Here is a 21,460-nt window from a genome sequence, read left to right as displayed (position 1 = left end):
TTCACGAGTAGGTAGAAAATAGATTATACTACTTTTTTTAAAAGATTATTTGAAAGACATATTAAGGAATCGACGCAGAATTCATACACATATGTACCACTCTGTTACCACGCACATCTTCAGCATTTACATGAGCATCCCCCCATTTTTTTGCATTAGAGGTTCTTAAACATATGATGAAATTGTTCCTTCATCCAAGCATTTCTTGGATGTGCAGGATGAAGGTCATTCTTAGAATATGAGCCTGAGGCTCGAAAGTAATGAATTAGCTTAACTTCTCTTTGAGGGGTGAAGCTTACATATAATATCTCTGTTTAAAGAAACAAACTATAGTATAATACCTGACCAGACCATATAGCTGGCCAGTGACCTTGACCCTAGTATATAAGCACCTGTTCCATAATAACTTGTCATAATTTAAAGCAAGTTTGTGTCGACCAAATATAAAACCCAGTGGAAAAGGGTGGGTCTGACTGATAATCCCTAGGGTGGGAATTAATTACTTTCGAGCCTCAGGCTCATATTCTAAGAATGACCTTCATCCTGCACATCCAAGATATGCTTGGATGAAGGAACATTCTTATTCATATTTCGCCTTCGGTCTCAAGTAATGAATTAGCTTGTTTAAAGTGTAGACACAAACTAAAAACAATTTTTATATAAATGCCAACATTTAATAAAGGATAAAAATCACAAGATCATCCAGTAACTACAACTGAATTGTATTTGTGTTTTAGTACTGATACTATTTACTTTCCTGTGATAGAACTTGAAAAAGTTTTACCATATGTCCAAACAAAACTGTTGCCATAATGTCCTTAATAGAACATCCTGAAGCAAAAAGCACTTAAAAAGAGGTTCCTCTAAATGAGTAAACCTTAAAACCTCAGATAAAAATGAGAACTTTCTCTAACTATCTAAACTTTACGAAAAGACTTAGATGAATTCTCTCACCTATTTTGTACACAAAACTTGATAAATCACTGTCTTAACAACACAAAGTTTTGGTTTATCAAAACCTTTGATCACCTCATTAGGTAAACTAGCTAACAGATCTAGTATTTTTCAAAAACTCATGTATATGAAAAAATAAAGTGCCATGTCTCTGAATGAAAGACATAGAATGTAAATCTACAGCTGATAAAGATAGTACTTTAAGGCAGATGTACATGTAGTCAAGGCAAATAAAGACACAAGTATAAAAGACAATCATCAATGTTAAATACTCCAATGAATATTAAGAACCTAAAAAAGATAGCACTAAATTCATCTCCCAAGTGAAAGAGTATCTAAATCTTCAATTGCAGATTCAGGTTTAAGCAACCTTACACAAATACATGTAGTAAACAAACAAATTAAGTAACATCTATTTCTTAAAGGATAAAGTCTGTTTCAACATAGAACAAGGAAAATTCACATTAAACATGCTGAATATGAAAAGCTTGTGTTTACAAAAATGTCAATAATCAATAACATCCTTTTTAGATGGTGATAAGGAATTGATCACACCAAATAAGGAAATTTCTCAAAAAATATTGATAATGCTTGATTGTAGATGCAAGGTCTCCAAGATGAAGTGTAAATATATTTTAAAAATGATTCTGAAATCTCCTGTTTATATTAAAGTGATTTCTGAGTATAATACACATGTTTTTACCCTACTGCACAATCAACCCTTCAGGTGTTGGTTCACTTATATTTTTTACAATATACAGTTAAATTAAGTCTCTTCCTGACGGAAAGACATTATCTTCAATATACAACATTGTTACTAATTTTTATGCTTAGCAGTTTAACTGGCAAATAAATTAAAATTGGTCTTTAAGCAAAGAAAACCAACTCTGAGCAAGCCAAAAAGGATAACCAAAAGCCTTCTGAACTTTATCACAAATAATTTTCTTTATAATTATCCCAAACAATGAAAAAGATGGGAAAATATAAGGTCTTAATTCTGATCATGAAAAATACAAACATCTCTGAAAGGAGCTTGTTGGTCTAAAGACAATGAAGTAATTATCTACAGATTTGAAAATGAAAATGTAATTATAACAAAACAAATACATCTTCTTTCAATTGCCATCCTTTTGAATCTGTAAATTTTTTAGACATATGATAAGCATCAAAAATTTTCTTACCAGGAATATAAAGAGCTGTGATAAAAATGTTCTTTCTTGAACACCAAGCCCAAATAATGAAATATTTGTAGTAAGTATGTTAAGTGACAAAGAGGTTTAAAAACCTCCTATTGCATAATAAAAGCTACTGAAATAGTATTTTCTGATTGTATAACTCTCTGTGACTAAAACTTTTTCTCCAAAAGAAAAATATAGCCAACAATACTATGAAATCTATATTAAATGAGTGCATACTCTTAAAGAAGCTCCAATAAATTCTACCAACAGAAACATTTTCTTCAAATTTGGATCCCAAATCCTTCTTTTGTCAGAGGAATCTGGTTCAATTCAAAAACTTATTTGGATGGGTCTATAAATCAAATTTTTGATTTCTGATTTAAAAATGTTAAAAAATGTCACCTATTGATGATAATAAACACTGTAACAATTATACAGTGTTTCAACATTATTTCTCGTCATGTTTCTGCAATGTAACATTCCCACAGATACTGCATTAAAAGCATTCGTCACAAGACCAATATATGATGTAAATCATCTAAAATACAGTTACACAATTCTATTTAAGAAAAATTTCCCAAGGGAGATAATTTTACCATTTCTCATCTGTCAGAAAAAACTTAAATAGCTCAGCATCAATAATGAGACAAAGGAAAACAATGTGCTTCCAAGGAATGAGTACCAAATTCTCAAAATTTATTCCGAAGCACAGCTTATCAAGCATTTGCACCACTTCTTCTGTATTCACAATACAATCATCTAAACTCTGATCCATAAAAAAAGAACCATCAATGTATAAACTATAGCATGTATATACTTCAAGTGACATTATTTCATAAATACATAAGACAGGTTTTAAAACCTTAGTAAAAACTCTTGATGCAGAAGCCAATCCAAAACAAAAAACATGAATATCATATCAATGTCTTTTCCACATGAATCAGGAAATTGTGATATAATCATAAATGATACTTAAATATGCATCTGTGAGATCTATAGATGTTAGCTCTCTCTCTATATATATATATATAGATAATTATTCTAAAAAGAATTACATCTAAACAAAAGATAAATGGTCCTGCTCCAAATGCTGATTAGCCACAAACTAAGTTTGTTTGAATTTTCAAATAGATACAGGCCTTGAAGACCAATCTTTCTTAGGAACTAAGAAAATATAGGAAATAAACTGATTTTCCATTGATCGATCAACCTCTTAAACAGCTCCCTTAGCTATCAATTTTTGGACTTATGAAAATAATTCATCCTTATGAAAGGTGAAATGTATTTAATTCAAAAATGATAAACCTTGTGGTACATCATTAAGAATAATTTTATAATCATGACCTCTTCGAAATTCTCTGTTCCCTTTTTGGAAACCTCTCCCTCTCAATGAAGGGAATTGCCTACTAGTATAGTACACTAGTTGACCAACAGAGCATCTGCAGTTAAAAAACTGATATTGCCTTTCCCATAACAGCTGGGAGTAAATTAATTGTTAGACCTAGAACCTCTTCCAAGGAATCTATAATTTGCTTTAGAATCTTTGTATAAACACAAGTTTGCTTTTTGCAATCATAACTAGAAATGTGAAAAAGCAACTATCACAACAGAATTACCAAAACGTTTTATCATCTAAATATTTCTGAGCATCTCCTATGGGTTTAACCAGAAACCCATGGTCAAACAAACAAATAGAATTTTACAATAAAATTCTTGTATTATCAAGATCCAATGGCTCATTCTTACAACAAGAAATAGCCAACTCAACAATAGGGGTGATGATCAACCCCTTAAGAAAGTATCTCTGGGTTTCCTGCATATTTGAAACCACAGAGTGGGCCTGTCTAGGCAATGCCATTTCGATTTTTTATTTATCCTAGACACACTAGAATTGTCACAGTTCTCAGTGTGATAGTATTATTTCCTCTATGAACTTTATATTTTCCTGATTTTATCAAAATCATGATTAAACTGTTCAACAAACAGGATGAGAAAATGGACCATTAATCTCACTAAAAGAAGCTTTAAAGGCTTCTGAAAACCTTAATGCAGGATCAAAAGACGTATCAAATTCAACTCCGGCTGGACTATCATCAGCCATGGCACAAACTCCAAAAAGAGGTACATACACCGTATCATTTCAGTAGATCAGATCAACAATTAGAACTAAATCTTAATAAAAGTAAGCCTCTAATGGCAAAATTCAAATAAAGCAGCAGGTTTCTCTACAAACTCTGCTAGAGTTGAAGGCAGTGAAACTGTCTCAAACCTCATGATTCATACAGGTTCTTTACTACATTAACAATAATGAGTAAATGTATCAATATACATGCCTATCTTAAATCTCAACAGCACTTTCGTGAGAAACATTCACAAATCAAATAGATTTTGAAGTTATACAAGTAGCACTACATTTTAAAACTTACTTTTTACAGGTTCTGTTGCTTTGTCAATTATTTCAAATTGCCATATGCCATTATGACCGATTATAAAACTACTAGGTTTTATAACTGTTTAATAAGAGGATTTATTCAAAATACCTCTTGATTTCCTATTAAATTTATCATCTTTAATTTCTAAAACATTCCAGAGGTGATGAAAATCATAACCATCACCCTAGTAAGTGTAAACATCATTCTAAACATCTTGCAAAAACAATACATTTGCATAAACAAATTCAGCCATTGTAATACAAAAATGTGTACCTGTGCAGGTAAAACACGTGTAAATTGTGAAGAGTACTCACGACCTTCAGGTGAATAAAAATACTTTTAAATATCTACCTGTTTAACAAACAGGAGTATGAATTAAGTAACACATGTGCCGTACATCGTACTAATGCAAAAACTTAATGAAAATATAAAATTGTCATACATCGTAGACAATAAAATATTTAATTAAATTCCCATGAACACTTGTCATACATCGTAGACAAGAAATTTTTAAATTCATTTCCATCAACACTTGTCATACATCGTAGACAATTGAGGAATTATTATTTGTAAATAACAAAATAACATTAGAACTTGTCGTACTTCGTAGACAAGTTAATGTAACTTTAAGAACTTTCTCCCAAATTTAAGATAAAAATAAAATAACTAAAAAGAACTTACGTGAAGTGTCCACTTCCCCCCTCAAGAAAAATAATGCCAAGTTATTATGGAACAGGTGCTTATATACTAGGGTCAAGGTCACTGGCCAGCTATATGGTCTGGTCAGGTATTATACTATAGTTTGTTTCTTTAAACAGAGATATTATTTGTAAGCTTCACCCCTCAAAGAGAAGTTAAGCTAATTCATTACTTGAGACCGAAGGCGAAATATGAATAAGAATCATTAATATCTATTGCTCATAATTCTTTAGTACAAAAGTTATTGAATATAAGTTCAATACGGAATTGCCTCCAAAAGAATAAATGCAGTTTTTAAATAATATTCAATGTATACACAGGTTATCTCTTTTGCGTTTTGACACATTCCCCACATTTAAAGTGTAATTGGTCAACCTCGGCGTCATGAATATACCTTTTCGTAACATGTCTAATGTAAGATACATAAGTTATATATTAAAAATGGTTATTCATGTTTCGGTTGTTAATAAAAAGACAAGGATATTTATTTGTAAAGTAACTGTTGTACATTTCTTGTAAGGAATTAACATATTCATTTTTTTAATATTATGATGTTTTCCATCTTTTATGCATCATAATTCACAAGCCATTGTTTTACCATCTAAACATTTTATCTTACTCATTGGTTCAAAATTGATAAAATTACAACTGGATAACCAACAATAATATGTAATAAGTGTTCGTCTGCGAGAGTTTTTATTTGAACTTAAATGCTTTTGATTATACTCCTATGAATGTATGTATAATAAGGTCAGATGATTTCAATCCTGATAATTGTTAATAATTGCTAATAATTGTGTCAATAATAACGCTATTTAGATTTTTCCATACATTTCTACATGACTGTACTTGTTGAATCAATGTGTGTTTTCGTGAATAGAATGTACAATCTCATTGATTTGAAATCGTTTAGCCACTAGGTTCATTTCCAGTAGTTAGTAATTTTGTACTAAAAGTAATGATATAAGAGTCTCATTTCAAGAGCTACTTTCTGGACAGTGAAAACTTATTTATTAATATAAAGGCTTATCTTATTGAATATCAGAAAGAACAACAAAATATAATAATGATGATGACAATGTCTCAGAAGAAAGTGTCTATTAGTTTAGAAAGACCAAAATATGTAACAAATATGCTAATTTTTATAAGCATTGTAAGAATTTCCGATTTTGTCAGTTCGTTGTACTATTTTTGGGAAAATACTTTTTTCAAGTATTTGTTAGGTTTTGGATTTCCTGTTGGGATGTATATATGAAATGTCTAGTAATATGTTTATCATTTTTAATTTTTAAAATGTGATCCCCCGCCATATTGATGTTAGGTTGTCTGATTCATTGACATTTTGATGAATATAAGATTTCAATTAAGTACTGGAATTCTCAAAATCCATTCCGGTCCTTTATGGTGAAATTAATTTTGATAATTTAACACTTTGGTTCATTCGTCTTTTCGAAAGAAAAAAAACAGGGTTTTCTAAACTTTTAAATATCAAACCTATTTGACTTGTATAAGGGCTTGTTTGGGGCCCAAAAAATGTATCTGAAAGTAAATTCTTGTATTGATGTTTTGGCTGGTTAGTAAATATCCTCATTTATACATTTTACATAAATTCCTTCACTATTGAAATCTATGAAACATTTGATTAATCATTGTCTAACTGACGACTGTCATATATCTAATTGACAAAATACATCGTGAATGACAAAACTATTTTATTCATTTATACTACTTTTCTGTTTAGTCTGTTTTTTTATGATATACATTTGACGTGAAACTGTACTTGTGTATCCCGTCATACTTTGAACCACAAAATTATTTTATTTATTATTATTACTTTATGTTAAGTCTGTTTTTTATTATATCTACTTAACGTGACTCTGCATGTATGTATGCCGTCATACTCTGAACGACAAAATTATGTATATGTCTACCTGTGCGAATTTCAAACGCGTAATTTTACACCAGTACTGAAAACCTTCTATCCTTTACGGGTAGACATAACATAGATAAATTAAGTCGTATAAGAAAAGCAAAATGAGTATGTTAAATTTGATGTATGCCTTTTTGTGCTTCTTCGTTACCTTTGTTGTTTTTATAGTGATATTAAGATGATAACACAATATTGACTGATGTACCCTATTTTTTTACCTTTTTACTCTTTGAGTATGTTTGTTTTGTTCATGCATCGTTGACAATATAAAGGAATTTGATGCAACTGTCATACAAGTGAGAGGTTTAGCTAGCTATAAAACCAGGTTCAATCCACCCTTTTCCACATTAAAAAATGCCTGTACCAAGTCAGGAATATGACAGTTGTTTACCATTCGTTTGATGTGTTTGAACTTTTGATTTTGCCTTTTGATTTTTGATTTTCCTTTTTGAATTTTCCTCGGAGTTCAGTATTTTTGTGTTTTAACTTTTTTCGTAGAATTGCATTTATTTTGTAAACATAAACACACAATATATATAATAATAACTTTAAAAAATTAAAACATATATTTAAATACAAATACGCAATACTAGCAGACGCAACAATTTAATTGGAGAATAATTCATAGCATAAATCTTGTGCATTTTTTTATGAAATCTGCTTTTGAAAATCCACTACGAACAAACAATAAAGCGATAAAAATACTCTATTTACATCAGATTGATTAAATACGTAGAAAGTAGGATCAACTAATAATAAAATACGTAGGTCTATAACGAATTTTTATTTTATGTTTATAATTTCAAAATTTGTAAAAGAAAGGTTTTTTTTTAAATGACCACCTTCATATATAAGCTTTGCCAGCTATTAAGGTGGTACCTAACACTACAGGGTGATAACTCTGTAAAATCAGCTAAACGTTTTAATTACGTTGTGTCGTTAAGGGAATATTTAGCTTCTCAATGATCAAAATTAGTTTTTGTCAAACTGCTATATAACCAGTGTAACTTTTCTGATAAAGCGGTTGGTTCAAATTTTCTAAAAATTTCACATTTTTGTCAATGAGTCAAAGTAAATACTTTGTAAGAATTTTAGGAAAATTAAACGAGCCAAATTAATTTTAGACAAAGTGTTGGGTACCACCTTAAAAGCATCAACTAGTAGTTAATTTTCTTAAAAAAAATTGATACGTTGTCCAACAGTAAAATATTCTTCAAAAGTTTGTCCGAATATTAACTGCATAACGTACATGGTGCAATGTTGAGTAGTTAAAGCACTTCGATATAATCTGATTGGTCATCTGGCACTTTTGATGAAGTTGACATGCTGATAGTGTCATATATACTGTCTTCATCTCTACAACAACCACAAAAACAACGTTATCAACATATTTAGTATATAATAAGTAGTTGTATTACAATCGTTTTTTATCAGCCGACTGTGTTGATATCAATATTGATTTATTTTTAAGATCTGTCTTAAGCTGCAACTTCCACAAGAGTGCACACGCTGAAATGTCTCGCCTTCTTTACTAATCATTGATATTATGTTGATAGTCCTACATGTAAGTATAAAGCTTTATCACAACTGTCACATAAACTTAAAATTAACCAATATCACTAACTAAAGACCAATGAACCATGAGAATGAGGTCAAGGTCAGATGAACCATACCATGCAGACATATACAGCTAACAGTGCTTTCATACAACAATTATAGTTTATCTATTACTTATAGTTTAAAATAGACCAAAACATAAAAACCTAACACTGATCAATAAACCGTGAAAATGAGTCCAAGGTCAAATAAAACCTGCGCCACTGACATATAGATCATATAATATTTTTATACACCAAATATAGTTGACCTATGGCTTATAGTATTAGAAAAAGGGACCAAAACTCAAAAACTTAACTTTGACCACTGAACCATGAAAATGAGGTCAAGGTCAGATGACATCTGCCCGCTAGACATGTACATTTTACAATCATTCCATACAACAATTATAGTAGACCTATTGCATAAAGTATGAGAAAAACAGACAAAAACATAAAAACTTAACTATAACCACTGAACCATGAAAATGAGGTCAAGGCCAGATGACACCTGCCAGTTGGACATGTACACCTTACAGTCCTTGCATACACCGAATATACTAGCCCTATTGCTTATCGTATCTAAGATATGGACTTGACAACCAAAACTTAACCTTGTTCACTGATACATGAAATGAGGTCGAGGTCAAGTGAAAACTCTCTGATGGACATGAGAACCTTGCAAGGTACACACATACCAAATATAATTATCCTATTACTTATAATAAGAGAGAATTCAACATTACAAAAAATCTGAACTTTTTTTTCAAGTGGTCACTGAACCATGAAAATGAGGTCAAGGACATTGGACATGTGACTGACAGAAACTTCGTAACATGAGGCATCTATATACAATGTATGAACCATTCAGGTCTTCCACCTTCTTAAATATAAAGCTTTTAGAAAGTTAGCTAACGCCGCCGCCGCCGCCGCTGGATCACTATGCCTATGTCGAGCTTTCTGCAACAAAAGTTACAGGCTCGACAATAAATAAAACGCTTAATTGTACAATGTTCAACGCACTAGTATATTCAATTGCAAAAAATGTCTTCCTTTCAATTTTTATAATTAGTTTTGTAGTAGGGATTGAAAATAATTATTATAGATTAATACAAAAAGGTTTGTTAGGCTTACTTCTCTATATATACCATGTAGAAGCGGGAGTGTTTAATTGATGATTTTGTTTTCTTTCAAAGACAATCCCTTAGTATATATTCTCATAGTCAGTTTATTTTTGGAATATATTGGTTCTTTTGTGCTGGTTCAGATCTATGTTAAATATTATTGGACCTAATGTCAAATATGTAACATCACACCTTGATTACTACTGGTTCAGATCATTGACATTGTTTTGCAAACTACTGTGGGTTTTTTTCAGATGGTATATATGCATTTTAAAACGATCATTGAACACATCTATTTGTTTAGTTCATATGTAGGGTACCAAAATGAAATTTTAATTCATAATTAAAAATAAAATCGACAACGCCATGCAAATCTAGAAAGGTAACAGACAAAACAGACACACAACAGCATTCCAAAATCTACATAGAAAACCAAAGACTTAGTTACATTACCCCTCTTTCCCGCGAACAAAACTGGGATGATCGCAGGTGAGTATGAATGGTAAACATATCCTTTATCAAACTGTGGTATCCGTCGTGTTGCTTATGTAAGTACAAACAAGATTGTATATCGAATTCTGGGAAATAGAGATGTAATTGTAGTGACAAAAATTAGAACATATCTGCAATCATTTGATTAATATAAAAAAGAAGATGTGGTATGATTGCCAATGAGACAACTATCCACAAAAGACCAAAATGACGGCCTTATTCATGTAAAAAAAGATGAACGAAAAAAGAAACATGTAACACATAAACAGAAGACAACCACTGAATTTACAGGCTCCTGACTTGGGACAGGCACATAGTGAACCAGTTCGTGATGCCGATCGTAAAAGTATGGAAGAATTACCTCAACTTTTTCTAATCTTAGTTACATAGAAAAAGGAAGATGTGGTATGAGTGCCAATGATACAACTCCCATACCAAGTAACAATGTATAAAAGTAAACCATTATAGGTCAAGGTACGGTCTACAACACTTCGCCTAGGCTCAAACCGAACAGCAAGCTATAAAGGGCCTCAAGAATTACTAGTGTTAAACCATTCGAACGGGAAAACCAATGGTATATAAATAACGAAAACAGACAAAATACGTATGAACCACATTAACAGACGACAACCACCACTGACCTAGGACAGATGCAAACATTTGCAGCGGGATTTAACGTGTTAACTTATTGGTAGTAGAGCTTATCCCTTTCTCTCTTCTCTTAAAATAGCAACCTTGCGGCTTTCTAGGAATTCTTATGATAGGAAATAGAACCTGGAACATCGTATTTGTTACAACTGCATGTGTGTTCAAGACTTTATCAACTACCTTGCTGTCCACAATAATTGAATATTGGCTTTACGAGTGGGGAAAAAATTCATCGGAAGATACATTTGTTGTACAATTACATTGTTGATGATTCTTTCATATCAATTTTACAAGTGATAAATGATGGTCTCGAAGCATAGATTCTTAATACCAACGTTGTTTATTATCTTCATTACGTTTTGGAACGTTCTTTTATTTGTCTTTGTAAATTATTAATTTTAACTGTTTAGTTCATTTTTGGAAATATCATTTTGACGTGACTCGGTAAGTATACATTCAATCATTGTGTTACTAGTTTTGTGCTATGGTCATATTTTGTATTCATATCTTTCATTTTTGCTTATGTGCTTTATTTATGTGACATTAAATTTTTTTTGTTGACATATGTTTTTATTTTTATATTGATTAAGATTATTACACAATGATGACTGCTGTTTTTTGTGTTGGAGAGGGGGGGAGGAGGGGGGTATATTGACAATTTTACCTAATATATCTGTCTGTGTTGTTCATGCATAAGTATCGATATAATTCTACTTTATGCGACTGACATATGAGTGAAAGGTTTAGCTAGCTTTAAAACCAGATTTATTTTTTTTATATAAATAAGGCCGTTAGTTTTCTCGTTTGAATTGTTTGAAACTACCGTCAACAATAAACAGTTATACGACTACTTACTGTATCAGATTGGCATTTGTATCTTGTCAAACCTTATGACATTCCTTAATCAACAGCATTAAATATATGTAGTTTATTATATATCTAAACCTTTAACAAATGACAAAGCTTTGAATTAGAAATTTAAAAAAACATCTGACGTTCCTTATTACGATTATCATAGAGCAGAGCACAGCTGGTATAATTGACATGCATTATCGGAGCATGTGTATTGCACTAACAAATCAAAATGTGATTATGAGATTTAAGATATTTAAGATAGTTACCTGACGTTTTCGGCGAGATTCTTCTGATAAATATAATGATGCAAATGACCACTATCACTACACCTAATACTGATGAGCTTATTGCAATTATCACAGTCACGCTGTTTCCTGAAGTTTCTGATGATGTGGTAGCTTCTGTTGTGCCGATTGAGAATGTATTATGTTCTAAAACATAGCATAAATATATAGTATTTATTTTATTTCTTGATGGGATTTAAACGTCTAAAAAATGAAAATACAGACATATAATGTATAATTCGTATAATTGCAAGATTGTAAGAGCTTGTCTCAAAACTCTTAATCTAATAAATAAAGTATGTTCATCATTTTCATTGCATTATCTGTCATATGAAAGATAATTTTAGAAATATGTCAAACAATTTTATCATCTTAGTTTTTACGATATGATACAAATAGTCCGCTTAGCATTTATAGCAAAAAATGGTATAATTCTTGTCTCAATTTATTTTGTTATCTAAAAATGTATTTTCCACTCCTAAAAATATCATAACATAAAACCATTTAAAAGCCTTGTTTGTCTAAATTGATTGTACAGTACAACAGAAATTACCAACCACCTGCAATAGGTTAACCAAAACAGAGGGACAGCAGTCAACATTGTGTTCAAATCGTAATAGCTATAAAAGCAAACAGATATGTAACAAAGAAGCACAAATAAGCATATAGACAAAGCACATAAGCAAAAAATGAAAGACAAGAATAAAAACTTACATACGCACAATAATCCACTATGTTGTACAAAAGGAAACAAGTCAGGAATATGACAGTTGTTTCCCATTCATTTGATTTGTTTGAGCTTAAGCTTTTTCTATTTGATATGATACTTTCCGTCTTGAATTTTCGTATGAGTTCGGTAATTTTGTTATTCTAATTTTTAAAGAGTAATGCTAGCTTCTTCACTTTCTCCTTAGAATCTTTGTATGAAATATACTACCTATGAAATAAAGAACACGTCAAGTAAGCAAACTAATGTACTGAGTATTACCTTGTTCAATATCAAACAAATGGGTCACCTCTCTAAAGCTGTTAATAATCACGCATTTATACAGTCCATACTCAGCTTTGTGTACAGTTAAGTTACTGATGAACCCTTCTTCGTTTACCAAAACACCATGTTGTCTGATTTGTACAATAGTATATGATGTTGTTTGTTGAAATTTAGCTCCTAATGCAACTGGTTCATTATTAACGTACCATTGTGGATCATTCGGATATGGTTTCGAGAAAAACGTCACAGAAAAAACTGTATCGCTACCATCGACTGTAGTGAATTGTGATATGAAAAAGGGTGGACCTGAAATAGAAATAAAGAATTTAGTAGGTGGTCTGTTTAAATTTCTCAAACGACCTTAAATAATTACACATCTGACCATTGTTCTATCAATTTTACAAACCATTTTTTACAGCAACACATTTGCCTTTTTAGCAAACAGAATTGCGTATAATTGTCCACATTGTCATATATACATAACTTCTCCCGATCCAAAAATCTATTAACATCTTCACAAGTTAAACTTGTTCCTTTCTTTAGATTTATTCAAGAAAACAGCGCAAAAACTTACTTAGGTTTAATACCACCAAATCAAAGTACGTCACTCCCACTTCCAAACAAATTTGACAGTTGTAAGACGTTAAACCTAATTTTCATTGCAATAAACCAAATTTAAGTCATACGCATATATCTAATCTGTTTCAAAGCATTCGTTTTTAATTGTGTGTTTCTATAGAATACTTTTTAATGAGATTACTAGGTCAAGAATATAACAGTTAGTATCTATTCCGTTGTTGTGGTTGAGCTTTTGATTTTTTTCTATTTGATAAGGCACTACGTTATCTGATTTTCCACGGAAAATGTTATGCCCGAAAAAAGAGAGGGAAATTTGATTATTTTAATAGCAGTGATGGCTTTTTTCTTATATGCAATGAAATGGTACGTACAATTTTATCGGTGGTAATTGACAGGACAAAATTTACTCATGTCAATCTTTATTTAAAAAAAAAGGATCAATTAATCGCAGTTATTTATTAAAAGCGAAATTTAACAAGCCTAATGGGAAAAAAATAGGGTGGTATTACAACTATCATTAGAATCTGCACATGTACCTTGTATGTACTCTCGCTTGTTAAAACGTCCTGCTATTTCAGGGAAATATTGAAAAAAGAAATATCCTGCGTGGACTGAATGTAAAAAACACATTTTAAGAGAAAAAAATACTTGAAATAAGACACTACCATGATTATTTATAGATTTCACATGACATACAAACAATGTGCATAGTGTTATAGGGGGCTATTTAGATAAAGCACATTAGCAAAAATGAAAGACAAGAATTATTTATTTTTAAGGAAATGAGAGGTGCAAATGGACAGTAAGGGACATCACGATTCAGACGAATTAAAAAGATAAATTTATCATCATAGAGTCTTATTTTGTATTAAAAAAATTATATTCAACTGCAAATATTTGATCATTTATTGGTCCACTCTATATAGCTATATTCTGTCATGATGCAGCTTGGTTTGGATTTTCGAAAAAAATGCTCAAGTCGCTGTTAATGTCTAGCATTATATTATATTTGTTTTCAAACTATTGACCTGATTATAACAAAACTTGACAGTAATGCTTGAAATAACCAGTATTACAAATGGAAAAATACACATTTACTTTGTTAAGAAAAGTCGTCTTTAAGTGCAATACAACTTTATTATAGTACGTCACATCAGATTACATACAAAAAAGGGACAAAACAATTATTTCCTGAATTAAACAGGTATCGGAAACTAATCCTACATGAGTCATCAACATATATTGGGCATTACCATTGTTATTTTTTTTATTTTGTGTATCTATAGAATATTTTGGAAACTTAAGATTTCTTATGATTACTTAGTCCTGTATATAGGAAATAAATAGTGAAAATTGGATTTGTTAACTTTAAGTAATGATCATTTTCTTAAAATTTTAATATTACAATTGAAGAAACAAGCATCATTTTACTACGGAGGCCGAGTGGTCTAAGTAGTAGCTACTGTAATCACTAGCCAGTCAACACTGAGGTTGTTCGTTCGAACCCCGCTCATACAGGTGCACTCGACTCCAGTCTTAATTTACTAGGATTGTCAGTTTTCCTATCGGAGGTAAGTGGTTTTCCATTCGTTTGATGTGTTTGGACTTTTGATTTTGCCTTTTGATTTTGGATTTTCCTTTTTGAATTTTCCTCGGAGTTCAGTATTTTTGTGTTTTTACTTTCTCCGGGCACTCGAGCTTTCGCAACCAATAACAATTTACCGCCATGAAATAGCCTAAATGCGGTGCTTAAAAGTGGCGTTAAAACACCAAAAATCAATCAATGGTTGTGTATTTTTTATATACACTAGTTGTTGCATATAAGTTAGTTTTTTTCTCTCTTAGTTTTCACACTATTTGTAATCGAGAAGATTGTTAAATTGTGGTTCAATGAACTTGTATGCACTTTTTTTCAGTTCATGATCTTGGTTTATAAGCAGTGATCAAATGGCTTAAACGTTAATAAAATTGAACCAATTAACTAGAATTCACTTTTTGAACGGATTATTTCATTGTGTTGTTCTTTCATATTCATTTAAAGGTACACATTGATTTTATCACTGCAACAAGTGTGTTACGATATTTCTCCAAAAGAATTAAATTTCAATATTTTAAGCGCGAGGCTTGCCAAGCTTTTTAAATAATTAAATTTTGTTGTTGAGAGTAGAACAAATTTCGTAAATCACAAGTTATAACGTGGAATCTGTTTCTCTAATGATTTTTATCCTTCCTTTTCAAAGATTTGGTAAAAGTTCTTAAAGGTGACGTCATCAAGCATTGTCACCATTTTCCTGAAGTCAAAATAGGAAATTCAGAAGAACACATGAAAAATTCCACGTCATAATCAAATTTCGACCAATCGTTTGCTATGAACAGATATTTCACAAGTGAGGAAAAATATTCTTCTCGGATTGCTCAAGAAATGTGAAAAAAGTACAAAAATTAGAGACATTGTAATTTATACTTTGTTTTATGTTTTGCACATGGTATGAAAATACTATCAGCAATGATCAGGATGACCTAACGCGTTGAATCAAGTTTGTGTTTAAATCTTTACCTAGAATGACACAAACAATTAGATCTGATAAGGTCCTGTCAGACATTGATCTGAGTAAAAAAATAAAACGAAAGTTATTAAAGATGCGAATATACAAAAAACACACCTAAATATCTAGATAAGTATGTTAAGTGTAAACGGATGCCATATGAGCGGAACATATTATTATGTTTGGAACAATATTTACCGCTTACAGACAATGTTGTAGATGTTTCCATGAGTGTCTGGCCGAGAATATCTGTTTTCCATCTACAAGTGTAATCACCGGTATCTTGGCTATTGCAGAAGGGTATAGTTAGAATGTTTGAGTTCTTGATATGCTTGCCTTCGAGTAAACGAATAGTTTCACCAGCATTCGAATGAATCCACGAGACTGGAATAGCGCCGACCCATTGTAAAGTACAGTTTAACTCAATACTTTTTGAAGTGTCACAATAAGTCCGTCTTTCCAATGCTAAAGTAGCTAAATGATAAAATGAAAAAGTAAAATCTTTTATGAACTAATGAGTTCTGCAACATACAATCTATAGTTTTACTCGAAAAGGAAATAGAAACACAGAACTGGACATTTATTATGTACTAACAAATATATGACAAAATATTCAATATTTCTTTTTAAAATTTCATACAAGAAGAATATTTACTATATAATCTGTGAATTATTTTTTTATTAACTTTAAACCTTGTCATTTACTTGTTTTTTTTCAACACTGATATTTATTTTTTCTAATTCTTTATGAGTCCTGTATGTAAGGGGTTCATGTTGCATCATCTATAGTTGTCGGTGTATTGAATTATTTAATGATAACAATTGTTTACTGTGTATTGAAAAAGAAAATGGAAGATATTGTTTGTCCATTGGTGTCTTCGTACTTTTTTATGAATAATATTGTCTCCAGTTGTACTCTATATGTGACATAAATAATTTTAACTTCACGTTTATTGCTTTTCTAAAACCCTAATTATCAAGTTAAATAGATTTTTATTGTTATATTATCTCAACATACATATTATTTATTGTAGATTTATAGAGCTCTTAATTTGTGTGAAGCTATTTATCCTTAGGAACAAAAAGTTCACTGTTATCAGGCTTAATATGTTTTAAATTTCAGGTGAATCCGGTAGCGTATTTGTATTCTTTGAAACAATTGGTTCTTTTCTTTTTCTTAGATTGATGTATTAAATAATGGATTGTTCTAAAGATAAATCCTATGATAAAAAATTGTTATTAGCATTATTGTAACCCACCGTGAAGTAGTAAACGCGCGTTTACTTTTTTTGTCAAATAGGGGACACGCCACTTTCACGTTAATGCGGTGGTAAACGCAAGGTAATCATGAAACACATTAGAAAAGAGCGTCATTTACGCGTTAACGCGGAGGTAAACGTTAACGTAAATGCCTGCTTATTTTATACGCGCGTCTGCATGTAATGCTGGTCTGCACCCAATTGTACAATATGATAATGAAAGTAATGAAAAAAATACCTCGTCCTGAAACAAATTGTTCTACAACTACTCCATATACATTAAAAATCTGACAACTATAAACACCGCTCGTGCGTCTCATGAAATTACGAATCGTTAAGTTTGATATAAATCCATCAGTCATAACATCCACGTTATATTGCTTTAGTCCAATCGTCATGTTGTTTACGGCTATGGAGTATTGTGGATCTTCATTCAAGTTGTCGGGTCCTTGTAACCATTGAATAATGAAATCGTATGGGATGGAATAGAACAATACAGACAAGATTAAATAATCTCACTTGGCTTCTGTATGCTGATTTAATACAGCGAAAAGTAGTGATCGACTAAAAAGAAGACACATTTGTTTCTTTAACAAAGCATTTAATTTATCTCAAAAGATTTATTATATTAGGACAGCGGTATACTGCTGCTGTTTTTATTTAGTACGTCAGACCATCGATTGAATAACTGTTTGGAAACGTTCAGTTATGTTCAAAATGGAAAACACATATTATCCCTTAGTATGACATAATATGCTGGTATTGCTGTATTTGTAACTCCTTTTGAAAATTACAAAGTGATATATATATATATATATATAACAAAAATAATATTATCAAATGAAATAACGTAACGACCTGTTTGAGAGTTAAATAGATTCAATTATAAAACGGGAAAAAGCTGACAAAAAATCTTTGGACTCTTTTTTTAATTCAGTAATGAACATAGTTGATATACGTTTTCAACATTTTAAAGAACATTTTACTATTAACAAGAACCACAATAAACGTATGTCTCGTATCAAACATAAACTAAAAGAACTAGCCAAGGAATTTTTTTTGTCCCGGCCGATAAAGCTGCTATTATTATTGTTTGACGTAAATTTTACATTGAGGTTCTGAAAAAAGAATTTACCAATTCACCAAAATTCCAACTGACGCCATTTGCAGAAAACGACATCTGTAACAAACATAAACTTTTAGCTACCGCTTTACAAGCAGAACCAAATACAATGAAAGTCCCAACTATGTATTGGCTTCCGAAGCTACACAAAACACCTCACAAATATAGATTTATTTCGTCTTCAAGCCATTGTTCCACTACTAAATTTTCTGTTCTTCCTACCAGTACACTTGGTACAATCAAAAACCTGATAATAAATTGTTCAAATAAGGCCTTCGAAAATAGTGGAATTAATTACTTTTGGAGTGTCAAAAACTCGTTGGAAGTACTTGATAAATTGCATGCTTATATTGGTGATTTGAATCTGTTCAAAGTTTTGATTTTCTACCCTGTATACCACACTGCCTCACATTCTCATTAAGAAAAAATTCACACACCTAATTAAATGGGCATTTAAAACGTCAGAATGTGAATATATATGTTCAAACTCTTTTAGGTCATTTCTTAGTAGCAATAAACCAAAAACTATGTCATTGGACATGCTTTGATACTATATATGCCCTTGAATTTTTACTAGATAACATTTTTGTTCGCTTTGGAGATTCCGTGTATCGTCAGGTTATCGGAATTCCAATGGGGACTAACTGTGCACCACTTATTGCGAACCTGTTTTTGTATTGCTATGAGATACAATTTATGACAAAAATCAGCAAAGACCCATCCAAACAACATCTCATAAACAAATTTAATAATACTTTTAGATATTTGGATGATATTTTTGCTCTCAATAATGACGACTTCATTATGTATACTAAAGAAATTTTTCCTGTTGAACTTACTTTAAATAAAGCTAATACTAACAATGACCACTGCCCTTTCCTCGATCTTGATATCTATATCACTAACGGAAAGCTTAATACTAAAATGTATGATAAAAGAGATGATTTTTCATATCCTATCGTTAATTATCCATTTTTAGATGGTGACGTTCGCTTGTCACCATCTAACGGTGTTTATATATCTCAACTTGTACGATTCGCTCCTTTATGTAACAACGTTTTAGATTGCAACGAGAAAAATTTATGTATTACTGAAAAATTATTACACCAGGGTTTTCAATATCACAAACTAGTTAAAACATTTACTAAATTTTATCATCGGTATTAGGACATTATTCGTAAATATAGCTCAACATGCAGACTTCTTATACGTTCAGGTATTTCACATCCAATTTTTTATGGAAATATTCTTTATAAAGCACAAAAATGTCAGTATTCACCTTAGAAACTATCAAAACCTTTAAAAAAACTTATTAAGAAGGGATATAGTTACAATACTGTTATCAGGTCATTAAAGATTGCATATTTTGGCGTAAATATTGATTCACTTATAGGGTCTTTGCATCGGAACTAAACACATTTATTCAAAAACCAGTTGTTGGCATGACACGGGTTTTGTTCTTCTCATATATGTTATGATGATATGATACTAAACCCCTAACGAGAAAGGATTTTGCCTGATATTCATATGATGAAATCATAATCTGTCAATCAGTTTAATTGAAGTCTGGAGCTGGCATGTCAGTTAACAGCTATTAGTCTGTTATGTATTATTGTCATTTTGTTTATTTTCTTTGGTTACATCTTCTGACATCAGACTCGGACTTCTCTTGAACTGAATTTTAAATGTGCGTATTGTTATGCGTTTACTTTTCTACATTGGCTAGAGGTATAGGGGGAGGGTTGAGATCTCATTAACATGTTTCAACCCCGCTGCATTTTTGCGCCTATCCCAAGTCAGGAGCCTCTGGCTTTTGTTAGTCTTGTATTATTTTAATTTTAGTTTCTTGTGTACAATTTTGAAATTGGTATGGCGTTCATTATCACTGAACTAGTATATATTTGTTTAGGGGCCAGCTGAAGGACGCCTCCGGGTGCGGGAATTTCTCGCTACATTGAAGACCTGTTGGTGGCCTTCTGCTGTTGTTTTTTTCTATGGTCGGGTTGTTGTCTCTTTGACACATTCCCCATTTCCATTTTCAATAGTATCAATTAATAACTAGCAAATTTACAAAACTATTTTTTTCAGATTATGAAACGACTTTTCTTTTAAAAAGCTTTAAAATAAAAAAAATCGGAATACATCTATTTTGACAAACAAGGCATTAAGAAGAGCATATTTTAAACGCTTTTTAGTGCATGCTACTGATGACATACCTTTGACCAACAACTGTACAGATCTGTTTAAACTTGGAAGCAGAGAATAGTCTGTTGACAGCATACAGGTGTATTCTCCAGAGTCGTCATGATCACAAAATGGTAAATGAAGTGTATTTGTATCCTTATCAACTAAGTCTATATTCATTTCCTTTATGAATTTGCCATTACGTGAATGTATCCAACGTATTAGATTTGTTGTTAAGTAGTTGAATTCACATAGAAGATCGACGGGTTGAGATACAATGCAACTCTGTACAGGTACAACATTGTCTAAAAATAGCAAACTAACCACAGTAAACAAATAACAACTATTAGATATCAATGAATCATACTAGTATATAATAATTAGCAGACATTTCGTTTGCGCTATATATATGGCAAATATTGTTGCTGTCAACACTCATTCTGTCGACGCAACTGGTTCTGCTCCTGTTCCAAATCAGAAATATATCAATAAGGATCGGGTTTTTTTTCTTTTAGGTGTGCGTTCGTTTCCTTCAGTATGTTGAACGGTAAACCAAACAACTTGACTTTTATTTCTTAAATAGTTTA

The 21,460-nt window shown here is 31.3% G+C and overlaps 1 protein-coding gene across 1 annotated transcript in view; it reads right to left on the bottom strand.

Moving 5' to 3' along the window:
• The window catches only part of LOC134688185 (uncharacterized), a 31,281-nt gene extending 10,195 nt beyond the window's left edge, over positions 1-21,086 (bottom strand). The window contains exons 1-4 of the mRNA XM_063548656.1: positions 20,906-21,086; positions 16,506-16,781; positions 13,180-13,488; positions 12,174-12,338 (exon numbers count right to left, since the gene is read on the bottom strand). Of these exons, the coding sequence (XP_063404726.1) occupies positions 12,174-12,338; positions 13,180-13,488; positions 16,506-16,781; positions 20,906-21,053 (898 nt within the window). The 5' untranslated portion in view covers positions 21,054-21,086. The remainder of the gene's footprint in view (positions 1-12,173; positions 12,339-13,179; positions 13,489-16,505; positions 16,782-20,905) is intronic.
• Positions 21,087-21,460: the final 374 nt, after the last annotated feature.

Source organism: Mytilus trossulus, chromosome 10 (assembly GCF_036588685.1).
Source record: "Mytilus trossulus isolate FHL-02 chromosome 10, PNRI_Mtr1.1.1.hap1, whole genome shotgun sequence".
NCBI lineage: Eukaryota > Metazoa > Mollusca > Bivalvia > Mytilida > Mytilidae > Mytilus > Mytilus trossulus.
Note: the sequence above shows the minus strand (reverse complement) of the source record. Positions and strands in the feature narration are given on the sequence as shown.